Source organism: Phodopus roborovskii, unplaced genomic scaffold, assembly GCF_943737965.1.
Source record: "Phodopus roborovskii unplaced genomic scaffold, PHOROB, whole genome shotgun sequence".
Classification (NCBI taxonomy): domain Eukaryota; kingdom Metazoa; phylum Chordata; class Mammalia; order Rodentia; family Cricetidae; genus Phodopus; species Phodopus roborovskii.
In genome coordinates this window covers 3,919,447-3,942,121 of record NW_026126645.1, presented here as the reverse complement: position 1 = coordinate 3,942,121, position 22,675 = coordinate 3,919,447, and the positions used below count along the sequence as shown (strand labels likewise).

Here is a 22,675-nt window from a genome sequence, read left to right as displayed (position 1 = left end):
ATCAATAAAAACACAGCCCTCCTTTACATCAGATGTACAGCTTCCAACTATTTCCTAGCTGGCAATGTACCAGCAGTAGTGTGGCTGCCATGGGAAAACACAGACAAATCCTACTGGCTAAGGAGCAGGACACTCAATGAGCTGGGTTTCTACTTAACTGGATTAGACAACAAGCAGGTTTTCCAATATTGTTTTGGGGTGGAGGATCACATCCAGGGCCTTGTCCATACTAAGCAAGCACTCTAACACTGAGCCATGTTCCCAGTATTTAAAAACCAAACCAAAACACAAACACATGCTGTGAGAGGAAGCAGGATGAGAAGGTGGGAGGGAGCATTCCTCTCCCTCACTTCCCTGTTGGGCCTCTGTGAATGTTACTTTAAATCCTCTTTTTGTTCTCAAAACAATCAATGTAACTTAATCTGTTTTACAAATGCAGGCCCTTGTAGAGCCTAACAGCTTTACTTCATTTTTCAAAATAAGGTATGTTCATTTTTCTGATTATTCAGTATATGAGGGCTAAGGATACAGCTAGATGGTAGAGCACTCACCCCAGCACACACAAGGACCTGGGTTCAAATCCCCAGCACCAGGAAAGCAGTATATCATTAAAGTAAACAAGATTACTTGTAATATAAAGACTACCTTGTTTCATTAGGCAATGCTATGAACACTGATTATATAATAATATATAAAGCACTTTCTCCACACTTATCATTTATTATCTTATGTGTAAGGTACACATGCCACAGCACTTATGTGAAGGTCAGGGACAGCTTGGGGAATCAGTTCTCCCCTCTCACACTTACAGCATTCCAGGGGTGGAATTCAAGTCCCAAGCTTGCACTACTGGGCAGCACTGCCTTTACCTGCTGAACCATCTCACTGGCTCCTCTAGCCATATTTTAAAAATTTGAGCAGGGCAGTGTGACACCTTTAATCCCAGCACTCAGGAGGCAGAGGGGGCAAATCTCTGTGAGTTCCAGGCCAGCCTGGTCTACAAAGTAAGAAACCCTTTCTTGAAAAAGAAAGAAAGAAAGAGGGGTGAACTACTCTTCAGTGGCACAGCACTGGCCCAGCATGAGTGAGACCCTGGTGTGAACCCAAAGACTGCCGAAAACAAAACACAGCAGGACTGATTTGAAATCAGTCTGAAATGAATTGAAGAATGTTACGGATATCTAAGGATATCTGGGGCTTGAGAACTGTTCAGTGGTAGAACACGATGGGCCCAGCTGCTGTATCAGGGCCTCCCTGCAACCCATGCCCCCAGTACAGCAAGGTGAATAAGAACTAAAAATTCTTATATAATGATTCAATTTCTCTTGTATCATCTATGGAAACAAAAAGTAAAATCCCTGGTCAGCTGTCTCTCACCTGCCCTGCTAGAGAAAAGAGACTGGGCATTGCTTTTGTTCCAATGCTAGATACTCAGATTATCTTCAGACAAAAGTGATTTGATGATTTATGATCCAGGAAATACGCGAGCGCGCACACACACACACACACACACACACACACACACACACACACACACACACACACACACGAGAATCAAGGTTTAAGTTCAAGGACAGCCTGAGCTACACAGTGAGAACCTGTCTCAAAAAGCAAAGGGGAAAAGAAAACAAATAAAACCCTGATGGAGCCCTCTATCTGGGCATCTCTGAGTGGCATCCCCAGATTGAAGGATGATGGAATCAAGGCACACAGAAGAGGTTCTACACACTCATCTGTAACTGACAACAACCTCTACTGCAGGAAAGCTCAAAGCAGTAAGTGGACTTCCAAGTACTGGGAAAGTTGAGGAACCAGGAGGTGAGTTTGATGCCAGGTTATAACACAGTGAAATCCTATCTCTAAAGATTAAAAACAACAAAACAAAAAAACTAAGCCAATGAACAAAGTGCTAACAAATCCAAACAAGCATTATTGGTGGTGCTCACCTACAAGACCAGTAATAGGGAGAATAAGAGTTCCCCAGTTCAAGGCCAGTCTGGGCTACAGTGAATGCCTGCATCAAAAACAAACAAAAAAACCATCTGGGGCAGGAGAAGTGGCTCAATGAATAAGAGCAATGGCTGTTCTTCCAGAGAACCCAGGTTCAGTTCCCAGCACCCACGTGGAAGCTCACAACCCTGTAACTCCAGTACAAGGGATCTGCTCTTCTGGCCTCCTCAAGCACTGCATACATGTGGTACAAATAGTCAGGCAAACAGCCACACACATAAAATCAAAATAAACAGCTGGTCAGTGGTGATATACACCTTTAATCCCAGCCCTCAGGAGCAGAAAGAAACAGGGGGATCTCTCTGTGAGTTCAAGGCCAGCATGGTCTACAAAGTGACTTCTAGGACAGCTAGGGATACACAGATAAAGTCTTGTCTCAAAAACAAAAATTAAATGAATGAATGAATAAAAGAATAGAATAGAAAATAGAACCTCAAAAAAAAAAAAAGCACCAGGTAAAAAACGAGTTATGCTAAATGCCCCACTGTTTCCCACTCCTTTCAACTTAATTTTCTAGTGACATTTACATTTTTCCCTGGTACAGGGACCACTCTTTACTTCATCCCACAGTCCTCCCGAGGTATACAAGAGGTGTGTAATGTGTACGGGTTAAACATGTGCTGCTACTGCACCAAGCAGCTTTCTGCCACCATTTGAAGAAAGTCTAAAAAGTTCTCATCCCCAGGATTCCTAGATGGAGACCCCGGCTCCTTCACAGACTCTACAGGTGTTCTCACGCCCAGGAGCGTCTGCCACGGTAACATGCCCCTCTGACAGCTGAGGCCATGTGAAAAGAGACCGAAAGGAGGACTCCTTGACCTATTCCAAAGACTCCAGCCCTTTGTATTCTCAAACCCAATGGAAAATAATTCCGGTTCTGTGGGCGGTGGGTCAGGGGCTTGGCAGATGGATGAGTCAGCAGGTGAAGCCACTGGTGAGAAGTGGTTTCATTACACTTTGGACAACAGAGAAGCCAGCAAAAGACAGCTGCCATTGTTTGCATTGCTGAACATGCTGCCAGGCCTCACAGGCTTGTAAAGCCATCTATTGTCAGCGAACCCCATTTTCCTTAGTTAAGGGTTAAGAAGCAGCAAACTTAGCAAGTAGCTCTTAAAATGCTGTGAACAATCTCCACCCCACCCACCCCACCCCCAAGCACAGATACGGTCGGCCATCAATCAGGTCACTGCTTCATTTCTGAAGATCTGGGGACCACAAAGCAGATAACTGAGCAACCCAACAACCAACCTTACCATTAGAAGCCTGCCTCTAGTCACAAAAACCTGAGCTCTATGTAGACAGACATCGTGCTTCAGTAACACACAAATGGACATCAAAGGCACTAAACTACTTAAAATATAAAGAGGTACTGAAAACAAGTGGGTGAGATGGGATCGCTAATCTTTGTGACAGCCACTTTCTGTGTCCAATTACCCTAAGTTCTCGGTGAAACTCTCTTGTCTGCTTTTGAATGCTCTCCACTGTCTCACTTCTCACAGCCAAAAGCAGTCATCTTCAAGAACCCTTGTGCCCTGAGATTTCCCTCTCTAAAGCCACTTTTCCAGGTTTTCACTTTCAACAGAATGACTCGAAGTTCCTAGTGACTTCATACACAATGGTTTACCTACACATTTTCACCTGTAGTCCGGTGCAGCAAGAGGGTCACCTGAGAGCAGTCAGTCCCCTGGACCCCATTTAAAAAAAAAAAAAAAAAAAGCCTAGAAATGAGCCATCAATATCTATATATAAAATATATCCTCCTACTTAAAAATGATCACCAGCCTTGCCCAGTGCTAGGGAGGCAGAGCAACAGGGTTGCCTTGAGACTGGAGCGCAACATTTTGGCTAGCCTAGCTGCGCAGTACATCCTTAGAATCAGTCCATCTCTTTCTGCCCCTCAGTGCTGTGGTTACAGGCCTACACCACCATACCCAGTGCTTATGTGAGTGTTGAGGATCTGAACTCAGGACCTCGTATTTGCATAGTGACTTTATAATGGTCTTTCTCCTTAGTCCCAAAGTCCCAAAGTAGTCAGCTCAAAACCAAACTTGGCAACAAAATAAGTTGTAGATCATCATGAGATATATAAGACCTTGTCAAGCAAGGCAGTAGTGGCACACACCATTAATCCCAGTATTAAGGAGGCAGAGGCAGGCAGATTTGTGTGAGTTCAAGGCCAGCCTGTTTTACAGCGTGAATTCCAAGACAGCCAGGACTACACAAAGAAACCCTATCTTGTGGGGTGGGGATGAGGGGTGGGGAGAAACGACAAAAATAAATAAATAAGTGGATTTAAATAAATTATTTCAGCCAGACAAAAGGCATGCAAATCTAAGTTCCTGACTACCCTGGTCTAGACTAGTTACAGGCTAGATAGTAGTAACCTCAAAATAAATAAGTAAATTCATAGTAACTATTGCCCAGGATTAAGTAAATTATTTTTAAAGTTTTACATATGAAATGTGACTGCAGAAATTAAAAAAAGACATAAACAAAACTATTGAAGCAACTGGCCTCAGACTCACCCACGAGGCCCAGACTTGTTCCGGTCGGTCCCCAGCCTTTAAAAGCAGTGTTAAGCTTCCTGTAAAGAGCTGGGTGTTGGTGGTGCATGTGTTGGTGGCACATGCCTTTAATGCCAGCACTCAGGAGACAAAGGCAGGTGGATCTCTGTGAGTTGAGGACAGCCTGGTCTACAAAGTGAGTTCAAGGCCAGCCTAGACTGTACAATGAGAGCTCCAAGGAAAGTGCTCACTTCAGCAGCACACATACTAAAACTACAGAGACACTAAAACTAAAACAGGATAGTGAGGCCCCTGCACAAGGATGACACACAAATTACATATTTTTCCATTATCACACGCAATCAATAAACAACTAAATTGTTTATTGTCTATTTCTCAAATGACTTCCACTAGGAAAACACACTTTGGAAGCTGAGCGAATAGCTGTCCTACTATCTGAGGCCAGCCTAGCTACATACTGCACTCCAGACCAATCTGGGCTGCAGAATAAAACCTCCTCAAAATAAAACAAAATTCAGCTCTCAGGCTGGAGATGAAGCTCGGTGCTTGGTGCTTCCTCAGCAGCATGAGCCAAGCTCCCCACAGGATTTCACACGGACTGCGAGTCAAAGCTCATACAGAGAACAGAAGAGAGAAATGCCTTAGAACAAAGGGATTCTGAACAATCCAAACATCCATTTACTTAGATGTAGAGGAAGAAAATAAAATATAAATCATTCCATACTTGACTGTGTGTGTGTGTGTGTGTGTGTGTGTGTGTGTGTGTGTGTGTGTGTGTGTGTGTGTGTTTTGAGACAGGGTTTCTCTGTGTAGGCTTGGCCATCCTAGAACTTACTTTGTATAGCAGGCTGGCCTAAAACTCACAGACCCACCTGCCTCCTGAGTGCTGGGATTTAAGGTGTGTACCATCACCACCACCACCACATCCAGCTTTGAAGGAAGATTATACTCCAGAATGGTCCCTAACTCCTTTTGTAGCTAAGGCTGACCATGAATTAGTGCTTCTCCTTCCTACCTTCAGCAGGAGTACACTGCCACAATCAGTTCACATTGTGTCAGGGTTCAGAAGCAGGGCCTTGTCATTCTAGACAAGCATTCTAGCACATAAGCTACAGTCCCAGCCTTCAGTGTTATTTTTAAATTTGCAAGTCAAGAGAGTAAAGAGTCATTTGGGTAGTTTTCCTAAAGAACTGTTCTCTGCTTTAAATATTATGGGTAAAAAGCACCTATGAGGGAAATTATTCAATCCGGTGAACTCCAAAAGCATGCTACAGTGTTGGGGAGATGGCCTACCTCTCAGTAAAGTGGCTGCACTACAAGATGAGGATCCAGGTTCAGATCAATCATCCACAAAATAAGAAACCAGGCCTGATCATGCACATCTGTGACACCTAAGAGTTTACTGATCTGTCAGTCTAGCTAATCTGTGACAGCAGAGACAGTGATAGGACCTGTCTCGGAAGATAAGGGGAGAAGTGACCAAAGAAGATACACAATGGTGACCCCTGGCCTCTGCATGCATGCACACACACGGTAAGGTGCAGATGCTCCTATACACAAACTCCACCACCTGCAACTCTAACAAGAACCAGATGACATGACTCAACTTAAGCACTTAATGGTCCTTCCAGAGGACCAGAGATCTATCTGTTCCCAGCACCATGTCCGGCAGCACAGATATCCGTCGGCTCATAATCACATGTAACTCCTTGGTCCCTATTCCAGCACCTGCCCACACATGAGTACACACACACACACACACACACACACACACACACACACACACACTCACTCACACACAATTTTAAAATGAATGTTACACAATTATAATGAAACTCATGAGGTCACCAAAAACTAGACATGAGAACCTAGGGAGGTTCAGCAGACAAAGGCACTTGCCACCAGATAAAGGACCAGAGTTCAATCTGAAGAACCAACTCCTGCATATTGTCCCCTGACCCCAAGTTCACTATAGCACTCAGCACCGCACCCATATACATGTATACACACAATAAATAAATGCAAACAAAAAAGACATAAATGTAGAAGAGGACCAGATTCAGAAGAGAAGTTATAAAAGATGCTAAGATTAACAAAGTGGGTACAGGATGTAAGACAAGGTTAAAGAGGCCTTCAGCAACTCCTTCAGCAACTTTTTTGTAAGTCAAATGTTTGTTTGTTTTTTTTTGGCCAGGCAAGTATGAACATCTGAGCTCAAATCCTCAGAACCTACACAATGGCCCCAGCGCTCCTATGGGGAAAGGGCAGAGACAGGAGCCTGACACTGACAGCCTCAACAGAGTTCCTGTCACAAACAGGCTGGAAGGCAAGACCCCCAAGGCTGTCTTCCAGCCTCCACAAGTGGACCATGGACATGCATGCACACCAGCACTCACATAAATACACACACATGGACGCACATCATATATACATATCGCAAAAATAAACAAATTAGTACAAGGGAGTTGGCAAGAATTTGTTCCTATTTAAGTTCACACATTGATGTCACAGACCTTTACAACTTGAAAAAAAATTAAATGATTAAGTACAAATTAATGGACAAAGGACTATCTCACAAAACATTTGGGTAACATCTAGAAATAGTATAAAGCCTTCCAATTTTCTAAGTTCTAAAATGGATACTAGGTAGGTAACCATATAATTTACCATCCAAATCAGGAGCAACAAAAGAAGGGGAGGATGCCCAATTAGGTAATTGCCAATGTTACAAAAGCTCTCAAATCACTAAGAATTTACATAGCAGAAATGCTCAGGCGAGTAACCGTCCTCTCTAAGCTACTTAAGCAAAGGGAAGACGGGCAGAAAGCTGAATGCAAAAACCCCAAAGTTCCCTTCCAACTTAAGCCCAAAAAAAAAAAAAAAAAGACAGCTGAAGAGATACTCAGTGGTTAGAGCATGGCTGCTCTTCCAGAGGACCTGGGCTCAAGTCCCAGCACCCAAATGATGGCTCATGAAACCCTAACTCCAGTACCAGGAGATCTGATGGCCTTTTCTGCCCTCCAAGAACACTAGGCACAAACACAGTACACAGACATATGTATGGACTAAATAAAATAGTAAAAAAAAGAAGAACTAAACAGTTGATGGAATGACTCTTACACACTTCAAACTTTATTCTTCAAATACTTTTTCTTTTTCCTTTTTTTTTTTTTTTGGTTTTTTGAGACAGGGTTTCTATGTGGCTTTGGAGACTGTCCTGGAACTAGCTCTGTATGTAGCCTTGTAGACTAGGATGGTCTCCAACTCACAGAAATCCCCCTGCCTCTGCTTGCTGAGTGCTGAGAATAAAGGTGTGCGCCACCACATCCAATTTATTGTTGTTAAATTTACTCAAAGATGTCTTTAAATGTTCTCAATGCAAAGCTGAGGTACACTTAGATGTACACTTTGAGATTTTTTAAAAAATATTACCTTGGATGTGTGTACACAGTCAGATGTATGTGGGTACTCAAAGGCAGAAGAACATACAGGATCCACTGGAGCTGGAATTACAGGCAGATGTGTGCCAGGCAACTTGAGGACCCTCTTGACCAATGAGCCACCTCTCCAGGCCCCTTCTGTAATTTGTGTTTAAAAAGTCAAGAATGAAATCACTGACTGTCCACACCAACATGCAGTTTTCACTGCTGCCTAAGATTTAAGTACACTCAGCCACTCACCACAACATGAAGGGTCTGCACTAAGATCAAGTGCTCATGTCAGCTTTAGAAACACCAGTTACCTCAGGAAGCTGAACTGCTTCCAGATTCTATTTCTGAAAGATCGACAATGTAATACTGACAGTATCAGCTGCCTCAATTAAGTCTCAAGAATTCAAAAATTTTCATCACTGAATACTTGATAGCATTAAAATTATGCAGAGGTTAATGAAGATCCACTTCCTCTGCATATCTATTATTGAGACTTATTAAAAAGCAGATATAACCTTACTGCACGGAAGTCATGGAAGAGGTTTTGTTTGTATGTGGAAATTTTTTGACTAAAACTACTCAAGCCTGTGTTTTATTAAACTTGTAGGGTATTAAAGTGCCTCTCTTCCTTCCCTGAGAGAGTACCTACTACACAGCCCTGACTGATGTGGAGCGCCTATGTAGACCAGCCTGGCCTTGAACTCATGACTCACCTGCCTCTGCCTCTGCTTCCTTGGTGCACACACAACATTAAATGTGAAAAGGCTAAATGGGACAGGCTCTCAGGTCCTTGTCTTGACAGAAGCCTTACATTCAGAATGAGACAAGAACTAAAAACCCAAGGGGGCTGCAGTGATGACTTAGCAGCTAAAAGCACTTGTTTCTTGCTCTCTCAGGTGACCCAAGTTCTGTCCCTGGCAAGCAAGTGGCTCACAACTACCCAGAACTCCTGCTCCAGGTGATCTGACACCCTCTTCTGACTTTCTCAGGAGCCTTCACACACATGCACACGCCTAAATATAGACATGCTACACCCAAAATTAATAGGATAAACCTTTTACAAGTGAAGGGTGGCCTACACCTGTAATCCCAGCACTTAAGAAAGAAGGCTGAGTGGGGAGGATCTCAAGTTCTAGGGCAGCCTGGTGTATGAAAAAAGACAGACAGGTTAGTAGTTGGAGTAAGGATGGCCTCTAAGTTCATAAATTTGAATGCTTGGTCACCAGGGAGTGGTACTATCCCAAAGGATCAGGAGGTGTGGCCTTTTTGGAGGAAGTGTGTCACTGAGAGAGGGGTTCAGGCTTCAAAAGCCCATGCCAAACCCAGTGTCTTTTGAGGATGCAGATGGAGAACTCAAAGCTACTTCTCCAGTCTGTGTGCTGCCATGCTCCCCGCCATGATGATAATGGGCTAAACCAGTGAAACTATAAGCAAGGCCTCATTAAAATGTTTCCTTTATAAAAGTTGCCATGATTGTCTCCTCTCAACAATAGAAACAGTAAGACAACTGAATAAAGGATATGAACAGATTATTTCTAACAAGTGACAAATAGCCGGTACAACATGAAGAGGTGCTCATGTTCATTAGCCACTGGGGAAATGCAAATCAAAGCCACAATGGAAACCCCTGTACAGCCAGTGGAAAGATCTGCAGACACAAGTCATGACACAGACCGACAAATTGCAAATTCACAGTCACCAGGTAACAATGATGCTCAGGGAAACAGTTCATCGATTCCTCAAAGTGGGAACCCAAAGTTACCTAATGGAACCCAGCAACTGTACTACTAGCTGCATATCCAACAGAAACCCAAGCAGGCTTTTTAGCTATGTATATTATCCAACAGCCAAATGTTTCACACAACTCAAGTAGCTACCAACTGCAAAATGAATAAATAAGATGGAAGTATGCAGAGTACCACTCAATGACAGCAAAAAGGTCAAGCAATGAATGATGCATGCCCCAACACAGATGAACTCTGAAAGCATCATACTAAGCAACAGACACATGTGGTAACCTTTCATTCCATGTAGGTAACTACATACAGGCAGAAGAATCAACAATTGCAGAGGGTAGAACTAAGAAAAACAGGAGGCCTAATGATGTGCTTCCTTTGGGAATGGTGCTGAATAGACTCAAAAAACTACTGGCTATAGAGACTCCAAATGAGAGATTGCTATCAAATGTTCATTAGATTTTTTTTTTTTTTTTTTTTTTTTTTTTTTTGAGACAGAGTTTCTCTGTGTAGCCCTGGCTGTCCTAAAGCTAGCTCTGTAGACCAGGCTGGGCTTGAACTCACAAGCAATCTGCCTGCTTCTGCCTCCTGACTGTGTGCTGGGATTAAAGGTATGGCCCATTAGATCTTAATAAAACTGCTTAAAAGTAAGTAAGATGTAGTGGTACACAAGTGTAACCCTGGTACTCAAGAAGCAGAGGCAGGCAGATCTCTGCCAGACTAGTCTATGTAGCAAGTTCCAGTCCAGCCAGAGCTACACAGTTTGACCCTGTCTCAATCAGTAAGAGAAATAAATTTAAGTGGCCAGCCGACAGCTCCGTGGGTAAGGTGCTTGCCATGCAAGCCTGGCTACCTGAGTTCAATCCCCAGGACTCAAAGGTGGAAGGAGGGAAACAACTCCTGCAAGTTGTACTTACACAACACACACACAGTTTAATGGGAGGTGTGGGGTGGGCAGTAGAGAGGGCACTGCTATTACTAACACTTGATGCACTTACAACACTGTATTCCCAGCACCCATCAGAGAACTCTCGACTACCTGTAAGACCAGCTCTAAGGGACTCAAAGCCCTGCTTTGGTACTTACATTCACATACCCACAAGACACACAACATACACACACAAAAATTATTTTTAAAAATGTGGGTTAGGTGGATCCAGACCCGGGACTATGAGTTGGCCCACCCAACATAAAGGGGCCAGTCCTGCAGATCCAAAGCTGCAGGATCTCCACAACATGAGGCAACCACAGAATATCCAAGAGGAGTCCCAATGAGGATCCGGTGTTGACAGTGCAGGAGAAGCCACAAAGGCCTCACCAAACCAATGACTCATTGTAATGCACATTTGCAAGTAAAGATGTATATACAGATTAAAGGGTATACTGTGTGACTCATTGTGACACATTACAACAAGATTTTTTTTTTTTTTTTTTTTTTTTTTTTTTAAATTTTGGCAGGGAGGTTGCAAGGGCAGAGGGTGTATCCGAAGGGACAGGGAGATGAGTGGGATTGAGGTACATGATGTGAAATCCACAAGGAATCAATGAAAAGTTAAAAGAGAAGGATGGATGTGGTGGTGCATGCCTTTCATCCCAGCACTCAGGAGGCAGAGGCAGGTGGATCTCTGTGAGTTTGAGGCCAGCCTGGTCTACAGAGCCTGTCCAGGACAGGCTCCAAAGCAATACAGAGAAATCCTGCCTCAAAAAAAACCAAAAAGAAAAACTAAAACATTTTTTAAGAAGTGGGTTAGGGAGATGGCACTGTGAATGATAGTGTTTGCTTGAGGATCTGAGTTCAAATCCCTGGAGCCTACATAAAAAGCAAGGCGCAGTCACATTCTTGTGTGTACCCCGGGGCTGTGGGGAAGAACTAAGCAGGAGGATTGCTGCAGCTTTCTGGTCACCAGCTTAGCTCATGTATAGTGAGACAAGGACAGATGCACAGCATCCATGTCTGGCTTCCATGTGTGCACAGGTGCACACAAATCACATACACACCACAAATAAAAATGTTTCAAAAGTTGGGAGTGGCCTACAGTCCAGTGGTAAAACCATCACCAAGCATATGCAAGGCCCTGGCTTTATCTCTAGCATGGGAGGGTGGGGGAAGAGCTATGAGTTGACTCAGGTGAAATCTAACTTCTTCAGACTCATCTCAAGTCCCTCAGAATCTATATCCATTCTCTCAAGCATTCCACCACCAGAATCCAATGCTCCCAACACTCAGGTAGGACTCTGGACTCAGTATCTGCTGTGTTTGTCTCACAGTGGTCAGTACTCTTAATTCAGCCCCTCTGCACATCCAGACCCTGACCCCTTTTTCCTTTTCACCCATCTCTGCATTCAAGTTGTTTTCTGTTGGTGATGGGGTGGTGGGAGTGCTTTTTAGAGACAATGTCTCATGTAGCCCAGACAGGCTTCCTACTTACTATGCAGCCAAGAAGCACTCTGAACTTCTAATCCTCCTGTGTCTGCCTCCCACACCCAGCTTTCAAGTTTGTTTTCTATTTTTTAATAATTATTTATTTGCTCTGTGTGTGTGTATATGTATATGAGTTTGTATAAGACAAAGAAAGTGAAAAGACAGCTTGTGAAAGTCAGTTCACCACATGGGTTCCTGGGAACAAACTCAGGTGGGCAGTTTGGCAGCAAGCAAGCAACAATCAGTATTATGGCAGTGATAATCGGATGACCCTCATGCTTCTTATAAACTTATTTTCCAGGGCCCAGCAAGGCCTCGTAAAGACAACCATACCTCACCTGTTCTCACAGGGTTCCTTCCTGCCCTCGAAGTTAGAGTTGAGGATTTAGACTGCCGGTTAATTCTCCATTCCCACCTAATTTTACCCTGTCGTTTCTAACATTTCTCTGTCCCTACCTCTGCCCTGCTTCCCTAACCAGATAAATCCCTTGTAAGTGCCCCCCCCCATCATTCATCCATCACAGAAACACTCCCTGAAACCAAGTTATGAAAACAAGGAAAAGATAGTCATCGTGACTAGAGGCTGAGGTAAGAAGATCACACGTAGGTTTGAAGCCAGCAACTTAGGTAACATATCAAAATCCTAATTCAAAAAACAACAAAAAATAAGCCAGGCATGGTGTCACACACCTTTCTTTAATCCCAACACTTAAGAGACAGAGGCAGGAAGAGCTTTGATTTCAAGGCCAGCCTGGTCTGCACAGTGAGTTTCAGAATAACCAGCACTACACACACACACACACACACACACACACAAGTCTTAAAAAAAATCAAAAAAGAAAAGAAATCTAAAACTATAGACAATCTGCCTGTATTTTCCAAAAACTAATAGTTTAAATCCATTAAAATTCAAATGCATACAGAGCCGGGGAGCTTGGCTCAGCAGCCAAGCACATGAATAGCTCAGCTGTATACTGACAGGATCCACAACCCTGAAACCAGTACATTAATAAAACACACAAGCCCAGGAAAGCTCAGTGACCATTCTCCCCCACTTAGACACCAGGCGTGGGATCCCACACATGAATCCCAGCACTCAAGGCTAAAGCAGAAGGCAACCCTGTTCAAAACAAACCCCTTCCAAATCCTAATCTTCTAAGGTTGTCACAGAAGCATAGGTCTTGTAAGACCAAGTGAGAAGACACACACGTATTATTTTACTTCTTCCTCTGTTTTTTAAAATTTCCTCCTAAAGCCAGGCATGGTGACACCACCTTTCATCCCAGCGCTTGGGAAGCAGCAGATCTCTAAGTTTGAAGCAAGCTTGATCTACCTTGTAAGTTCCTAATGTTAGTGCGGATGATAAGCCCATCTTTAATGTGACTACAGATTGCTCCTATGGCCTCTGCATGATGGACACCCTAGTCCTCATCACAATTATTTAATCCTCAAACTCAAGTTAGCCACTTCAGACTTGTAAACAGGGTCAGCACTATTCCATCTCAAAGGAAATCACACAAGATTTTCAATTTAATCATGTATCAGGACAAAACAATCCCAGGACTACCCTGAATGCCGTGCACATTACCCTAAAAGCAAGCACCAGTCTAAGTCCTGGCAAGTCATACATCCCTACCTCTGTGAGGTTGACATTCTATCAACAAACACTAACACCAAGAGTCAGGAAACACACAGTGGGCTCAAAACACACAAAGCAGCTACAGTTAATAAAGGTCACAAAAACTGACAAGTTTCAAATGCACTTAAAATAGACCGAACTATCTCCGATTTCGGCTGAGGCACCAGCAGAGGGAAAGGCTCCTCCTGGTTGGCAGCAAGCCAAAGAACTGGAAGTCATTTGAGAATCCAGAAGTCGCATGGGACCCTGCGGCATTTCATCCTTTGCAATCTCAGCTGTGTTTCGGCACTGCTGAAGTAATCAGCCTGCCTAACAACCAGGAAACCATCCTGACTGTCGTAGCTCAAAATACTATCCCTGAAGTAACACAGCTCTCACCACAAGTTTATTCCAGAACCCACTTCCTCTCATACCTCATAATGAACTAACTATCCTCACCCTAAGTGACCTAGTCACTGACCATGGCAACCGTATTTACACTCTCAAACCATGCCACAACCAACTTCACACAGTGCAGAGCATGACATCATGGAGACATTTCAGTCCCGGGCTAAATCTAGTAGGAAGCCCTAACCTAGAAGTTTCTTATATGAGCAATCTATCTTCCTTGGTTCCATGGTAGCATTCTTGGGGGACCAATAAACTACCAGAGAAGCATATTACTGTCCACCAGACGCACAGAAATATTTTTAACGTGTCCACATAAGTCCTGCCCTATACATGCAATAGCAAAACACACCTCCAGACACATCTTCAAAATCCCAAGCCTTTGGAACTCAAGGTCAGTGACCCTTCACTTCAGAGAAAAGGAAGAGAGATGTTCCCAAGTATCCAACCGGACAATTCCAACATAACACTTCTGGAGACAGGAGAATCAGAAGTTGAAGGTCATTTTCAGTGACATACAGAGTTTAAGACCAGCTTGCCCTACATGAGACCCTGTCTCAAAACTAAATAAATTAGTAAATGCAAACACAAACCCATCAAAATCAAACCCAGCACCTCTGAATATATCAAGCTCAGTTTTGTATTTTAAGATTAACAGGGATTATTTCAAAATTAAAGTATATTATTAGAAGGGCAATGGTCTTTTTTAAAGATTTGGTTATTTTAGAGTTACTTATTATTTTATGTGGGGTGTGTGTGGGTGTGTGTGTGTGTGTGTGTGTGTGTGTGTGTGTGTGTGTGTGTGTTGCCTGTGGGAATCAGAAGAGAACATAGATCCCCTGGAAATGAAGTTACAGGGTTTGAGCCACCATCTGAGTGCTAGGAATACAATTAAATCCACTGCAAGAACAGCCAGGTCTTAATCACTGACCATCACTCCAGCCCCAAAAGGGATAAAACAGAAGTCAACACTGAGGGACCAGGGAAGCAAATATGTTCAGACCATCATGTAAAAGATACTTTCAACAGCTGGGCAGTGGTGTCCCACACCTCTGATCCCAGCACTCGGGAGGCAGAGACAGATGATCTCTGTGAGTTCAAGGCCAGCCTGGTCTACAGAGGGAGTTCCAGGACAGCTAGGGCTGTTGGACCAAAAAAAAAAAAAAAAAGATACTCTGAATCTATAGCAATTACATTTTCTGTGGTACTTCCACTAGGTCCCCACACTGGGCAGAGGCAGGCATAAAAGCTACATGACTACACTCTACTAAAACTCTTTAAGGCAGCCACATAACTGGGAAGAGCCAGTTGGTGAGGCAGCTCTAAGAAGTTGGATCAATTCCTACTCATGAGTTTAACCTCTCAGACAGCAACTCTTTCCACAGAGTTCTAACTCCACTGTCCCCAGATCAGACTCACAGCACAATGGTCACTGGGCCCCACCTCAAGAGAACCCTATTTACCTGTTGGGACCAATCTCTCTGAGAACAGAGGTTATCTCAACCCTGTTGGGGAATATTATTTTGAAGGTGTGTTACTTTTGTTTATGATGCATTTGTTTAACTTTGTGAAGCTGTGTTTTTTCCTGTCTAATACACCTGTCTAATAAAGAGCTCAACGGCCAATATCAAGGCAGGAGAGAAGAATAGGCAGGGTTGGCAGGCTAAGGATAAATATGAGGAAAAATGTGGGAGAAAAGGATCTGAGAATGGGGATACAAGAGAGAGTGAAAGAGAGTTCAGGTGCCAGCCACACAGCCAAACATGGAATAAGAAGTAAAGAAAAGGTATATAAAGATAGAGAAAGATAAAAGCCCAGAGGTCAAAGGTAGATGGGATCATTTACATTAAGAAAAGCTAGCAAGTCGGGTGTTGGTAGTGCACACTTGGGAGGCAGAGGCAGGCAGATCTCTTGTGAGTTTGAGGCCAGCCTGGTCTACAGAGCTAGTTCCAGGACAGGCTCCAAAGCAATACAGAAAAACCCTGTTTCAAAAAAAAAAAAAAAAAAAAGAAGGAAGGAAGGAAGGAAGGCAGGCTTGCAAAAAACAAAGCAAGCTAATGCCTCCATGTGTGATTTATTTGGGAGCTGGGTAGTGGGCCCCCCCAAAAAACATTCAAAAAAGAATAAGGGACCAAGAGAATAAAACATGGCACACAACACAACCCTAGACCAAGCACCAGTTTGGAACACAGGAGATGATAAAACAAAAAAGTAAATTCATAAATTCACACTGAAGCCTCCAGAGACAAGCAAGATGTTCTCACCATGACACGTTAAACACCATTTATAATTGTTTTTTTAAAGAGTCTCTCTCTCTCAATGGAAACATCAATATAAAGAACAGCAACCTATTAGTGCTGAGGTGGCCTAAACTGAGTCTGACCAACACCCATCCCTCTATAACTAGTCAACCCACTGAAGGCAGCAGAAGCTAGGCCAAGGCTCAAGCACCTGGGGAGGACTCTCCCTCCATTACCATTTTGCATTTGCCTGTCCCATCCCCCCTCCTACCTCCCCCCCCACCTTCTTCCCTCCCTCCTATGAGGACATGCATTCAAAAATCTGTAAAGCTTAGTCTGAGACAGGATCTCATGTGCAGCCCTGGCTGATCTCCAAATCAAAGATCTGCCTGCCTCTGTCTCCTAGCATTCAAGATTTGACAATTTGCTGGATGGAGGGGCTTGGGATGGGAGATATGCTTAACACCACAGCAGCCTCAGCATTCCAGCAGCTACCAACAGTGGAATTTTGCTGGAGGCCTTGCTGACTCCAGAACAAGCAGAAACACGAGCTAATTTAAATGCAACAGAGGGCCCCTATGCTGTTAGGCTCAGTGAGGGGAGGACAGCATACCTGTCCAGCAGTTATGTGGCTGTGAACTAATTAAAACCCTGGATAGCATGGCTGTGTTCTAATCGGTTCACATGGCTTCTCTCAAATACAGGAGAAAACTGATTCTTCCTCCCAAGCCTTCATGCAGGCTGCTGACCTAGCCAAGGAAGAGGGTACCATGGCCTCAGCCTTGCTCACTAGTCTGCCCACACACTACCTTTCACTGGCACAGGAAAGGTACCTAACTTCCCTAAACATCACCTTTGTCTGTAAAATAGATAACACCTACCTTATTAGGAGTCTTGGAAAAATTAAATAGACTCTTGCACATATGACTTCTAGAGCAGTGGAAATTACCCAAATCTAGTTATCAGAGGCAAAAAAAAAAAAAAAAAAAAAAAAAAAAAATTACAAGCTTCACTCCATAAAGACAATCAAAGTCGAGGGGAGAAAATTTAAAAAACAAAAAGCACAAAAAAAGCAACAGGAATATAGCAAAGACAAAAAATTATGACAAAGGAGCTAGAGACACAGGTCATCTTCTGGGTGACACATATGGCCACTTAGTTCTGTCCCTGGGGAGGCCTACTGTCTCGTTTTCTTTTTTTTTTTTTTTTTTTATTTGTTTGTTTTTGAAAAAAGGTTTCTCTGTGTAGCCCTGGCTGTCCTGGAACTAGCTCTGTGGACCAGATGGGCCTCAAACTCAGAGATCCACCTGCCTCTGCCCCGAGTGCTGGGGGATAAAGGTGTACAACAGCACAGCTCAGCATAATCAGCACTTTTTTTTTTTAAAGGATGACTTGTTTATTTTTATTTTATGTGCATTGATATTTTGCTAGCATGTATGTCTGTGTGAAGGTGTCGGAGCCCCTGTAACTAGTTACTAGTACTAGTTATGAGCTGCCATGTGGATGCCGAGAACTGAACCTGTGTATTCTGGAAGAGCAGACTGTGCTCTTAACCACAGAGCCAGCTCTCCAATCCCCCATCTTATTTTCGTAACTGGCTGCCACAATACAGCAAGAAGAGCCACATCCTCAAGTCCCCACATACAGAGAGAATACTGTATTCCTAACATATGGAAAACCCTTCTGTTCAATTGGGCACCTAACTCAAGTTCATTTACCCAGAATTTTCTGAACGGTGTTGCAGGCAGGCTCAATCTAAAGAGCTGAGATTTAATGGGAGACCTGGGAAGGCCCTGAAGAATCTCAGCAGAAACTCTATATGGACCACTTTTGATCAAAATGTCAGTTATTCTGCCGGCCAGAAAAAGGATGAGCACTGTCAAGATTCTCAACAGAGCCATCACAATCTCAGAGAGCTGAGCACTCAAGACAAATATTCCCAAACTGCAGCTTCACCCAAGCTGGCTTGTGTTCCAAACACTCCCAGCATATTCTCCTTGCTTCTGGTACTTTTCACATTAGGTAGGGTTTTTCTCCTTCCAGCCCTGCCACCCCAGACCTCGCTCTGCCAGGACCCATCCATTGACTCTTTGCATTTGCAGTCTCTGTTCAAGGATGCTGCTGTGCAAAACTCATGCCTGCTTAGAAATAGCTTCAAGTTTACATTCAGATCCCTTGTTTTCAATTGCCACTTAAATACCCGGTACAAATGGAGGACACCTGGCCATGCAACCAACCCCTTTCAGTGCTTTTTTTTTTTTTTTTTTTTTAAATATACTGCTTAAGCTAATTAATGTGAAGCAAGCAACTGTACCCATAAATTTCAAGGAACTTGAGGTCTACTCAAACCACGGAAAGAGCAACACCAAATTACTGATGATGCTTGTACCAAACCCAAAGTCCCCCATTCCATCTAGTTCAAAAAGTAGAATTGCTCTACTTCAATCCATTTCTGACCTCTTCCATTACCAGGTGACAGTATTTTACCACTACGTGCTCTGAGAAGCCTGTAGCCTATGCTTCACTTACTAGCTAGATAAATGCTTACAATTTAGCAATGTAATCTTGCCAGGTGACAGGTAGGAATTGTAGACTACATCAAGTGTAAAATGTCAACTGCCATGACGTGGGGCAAAACACAACCCTAAAGCAACGCGGTAGGATTCAACATTGCCAGGGAGGATTTAAAATGATCTCTGGAAAGAGCACCCTGAATTTACTCATCTTTAACGGCTGCATCTTCTATTTTAAAGAAAAGATAAAAAAGTTAACTCGAAGCACCAGTCACTACTTCCAAGCTGTCACCAGCTCCAAGTTTTTCCAGTCCTTAGACTGTGAAGTACATGGGAAAAAAAAGCACACTTGGGAACTCAAACCACCCTGATTTGTCTCCAAAGAAGCCACCAACTTTACCAAAAGCTGTCGCATACAACATTGTGATACAACACTTGCTATTCAGTATGTCCCGAGCACATACTACGTGCTTCCTCTGGTTTAACTCCCTAAAAGTGGCAGGTCCTGAGACAGAAACCTACAAGCACAGACCATCAAGAAAAACAACCCTAAAATTACTTCAAATTCCTTCCCAAGTATGAAGTGAAGCTCGGTGACTGCATCGACCCAATTCCACCCTGAAGCAGGCTGAACAGCCAACCTGCTCCTTCCCAGGCCAGCAGCTGTGCATATGGGTCAGAAGTAACTGCGTTTCTTTCCCCAAACACTAAACATTCTCAACAGTAAGCGCTTAACTCAACAGAACCATGCAGGGTCAAAGTGTTATGAAATCAGTATACACAGCACACTGGAGCATTGAAAGATGTGGCTGGCCTACCAACACTGAGACAACACAGAAAGGACACTCCCCAGGACACTCGACAGAAAACAATGACCTGAGGTGACCCAAGGAGGACAGTGCTTTTCCCTTCTCAAAGTAATCAATACAGACAAGAATCAAACTAGACTGAAATGGTCTGCGGACCTCACCGGCAGGACTGCCTAGCTCAAACACCTCGACTATGTCTAAAGTCAAAAACAGGGTGACAAACTCAAAAGTCACAGCATAGCAGACATCCAATAATCATCTGATTTTCACACACGTACAAGAGACGTAGGGAGGAGGGACGAATGATAAAACGTTACTCTCAGATAACAAACACCTTGCTTGCCAAGGTGATGGTGGCGCACACTTTTAATCCCAGCAGAGGCAGAGGCAGGCAAATCTCTTGAGTTCGAAGCCAGCCTGGTTTATAGCCAGAGCTACACAGAAAAAACCCTGGCTTGAAAAATCCACAGAACAAAAAAGAAAAGAAATACCTTGCTGCAGCTCCGTGGGAGCCATGAATTCAACGTTTTATTCTGACTAAAACACCTGGCCACCAAGATTTTTCAATCAAAGCTGTCCCAACTTCAACATCACGAAATTAAAACATTCGAAACTTGCCCTTTCTCGGGAGCCCTGATACCCTCCAGGCATCACGCCTTGGGGAGGGGGGGAGATGTTCAGCATAACACCAATCTTGGAAGAAGTGACACTTCTGGGGGTGCTGGGTAATGTGAGTTAACTTCCTCTTCCTTTAAAAAGGTCAAAGACAGGGAAGAGTCCACTGTAGCATTTCCTCCTTAGCCGGATCCACCACAAACCACAACACAACTCTAATTGCTTAAAAAAAAAACAAATAAATTAGCCAGGAGGAGTAATTTTTTGGACACTTGCACTATAGGCAAAAAACCCAACTTACCTCGGGAACGAGCGGATTCGCTTCGAATGGGAAATTTACCAATGAAGTTTACTGTGGGATCTAAATAATAGAGAGGCCACCGAGCCCCGCAGGAAGGCAGGGCCTCCCAACAATCAGGAAAGCCCTGCCTGCAGGGCTAGTCCCAAGCACCAGCAGTAAATTCTGCCCAATAAAGGGGAGGGGGTCTTCAAGGGCAGGGCTCCCCCAGAACCATAAGAGCTGCAGAAGCATGGCCCGAGGGAGCTACTGTTCACGGTACGGCAGAGCGTCCCGGGGTCCCAGCAAATGCTGCCACCGGTGCACCCCAAAAGCTCAGGCCAAGCCCGGAGCAGCGGGCATGAGCGGCTGCCCGTCCCTTCCCTTGCTGGGCTGTGGCGGCAGGCAAGGAGGCTCCCACCAAGGGTCGTTCTGGACTGCTGGAAGGTGAAAAGGATACTGTTGGGGCGCCGGGGTCTGGAGGGCCCTGATGTTCGGGTGAGGAGGGGCCGCCGCTGCCGCTGCCGCCGCTGCCGCCGCCGCTGCCGCCGCCGCCGCCGGGTGAGGAGGCGGTACCGCCGCCGCTGCCGCCGCCGCTCCGGTGCCGGGTCCGGTTCCTGCTGCAGCCGCTGAGCCTGATTTCAGAGCCGGTTTCTGCGGTAAACTCATGGCAAAGCGAAGCCACCAACCCCCCCAGAGCGGGACCGGGCGCGCCGGGGTGCAGGGGCCGGGGGCAGCGGAGGGGCGGGATGGGGGCAGACCCGGGGAGGCGGCGGGAGCGGGGGGCCGGGGGGAGGCTGGGAGGAGGAGGAGGAGGGGGCCGGGACCGGTCACACACGCCCTCCGCCGCCGCCGCCGCCTCCGCCGCCGCCGCCGCCGGCAGCAGCAGCCGCCCCGCGGGCCAGCACCACCGGCTGCCGGTCTCCGTGACAACGCGACCCCGGGGAGGGGGGGGCCGGACCCGGCGGGGGCAGGAGGCGGAGAGACCGGACCTTTCACGGCAATATCCTCATGGGCCGGCGGCGGGGGGTCTCTGTCCCCCTCCCCGGGGGAAGCGGCGCCCTTCTCGGTAGCGGGGCTCGGGCGATGCGGACGGATTTTCTTCACTCAACGAGCAGAGCATCCAACATGGCGCTGCGGCCGCCTCCAGCAGTCCGGCAGGACGGCCGCTCGGAGCTTTTCGTCCCTTTTCGGAAGGGCTCGGCAGGCCGAGGGTAGAAAGCTCCTTCGGTTCTTTCCGGAGACAGCGAACGGCCGGGGTTCTTCGGGAGCTCTCGGGAGCGTCTTCGGCCGCTGTTCGGGAGAGCCGCTGGAGCTGACTCTATTTCTCGGGAAAGATCGGTGATCCGGGACTGCTGAGGCTCTCCGCAGCACGGTGCCGGGCGGAGGGAGAGACCAAAGGAGAGGTTTGAAGAGAGAGGCAGCCCTCCCCTGCGGCCCAGCCTCGAAGAACAATAGTAACGGCACCCGAGGCCAAGGTCCACCGAGACTTGCCAGAGGCGCCAGAGCGAGAAACCGAGTCTCTGTAGAGGGACCGGCTAAGCCGGAGCGCAAGGCTACTGATAGAAAACCGCCTGCCGCAGGGACTTATTAACATAACAGATGCCACTCGCCGGCACTTGACGTCGCAAGTCACGGGCATTATGTCGACACGTCGTCCTCGGATGCTCTTAAGTGCGAAATGGAACGAGGAGCCCCATTTGCAGAGGAGATCCAGAGGGGGAAAAAAGGACTTCCCCAAGGTCACCCAGCTGGAAATAAATGAAGGGAATCCAAAATCTGGATTCCACCTTCTCTGAGATGAACCTTGCCTTCTAGGATGCAAACGGATCTGCCTTATCAGCAACTTTGACCAGGGTTCTGTAAGGTGGATGTCTTCCCGAGGCTTCCCAAGACTGGAGGGGCCTTTGGCCATAACTTGTAGTGGGCTTCCCATCATCCTTCGCTGGGATGACACTTGATAAGGCTCCTCCCACCCTCATCTACACTTTGCACACCACACCTGCCACCCTCAATAGGAGACTTGTCCCCAGCACACAGTAACGTCAACTGAAAAGGAGACACAGGCATC

General features: G+C 45.4%; 1 protein-coding gene across 1 annotated transcript in view; it reads right to left on the bottom strand.

Moving 5' to 3' along the window:
- Eif4g3 (eukaryotic translation initiation factor 4 gamma 3) overlaps positions 1-22,190 on the bottom strand; it is a 204,378-nt gene extending 182,188 nt beyond the window's left edge. Inside the window, exon 1 of the mRNA XM_051173661.1 lies at positions 21,065-22,190. Within this exon, the coding sequence (XP_051029618.1) occupies positions 21,065-21,273 (209 nt within the window). The 5' untranslated portion in view covers positions 21,274-22,190. The remainder of the gene's footprint in view (positions 1-21,064) is intronic.
- Between the last annotated feature and the right edge of the window lie 485 nt (positions 22,191-22,675).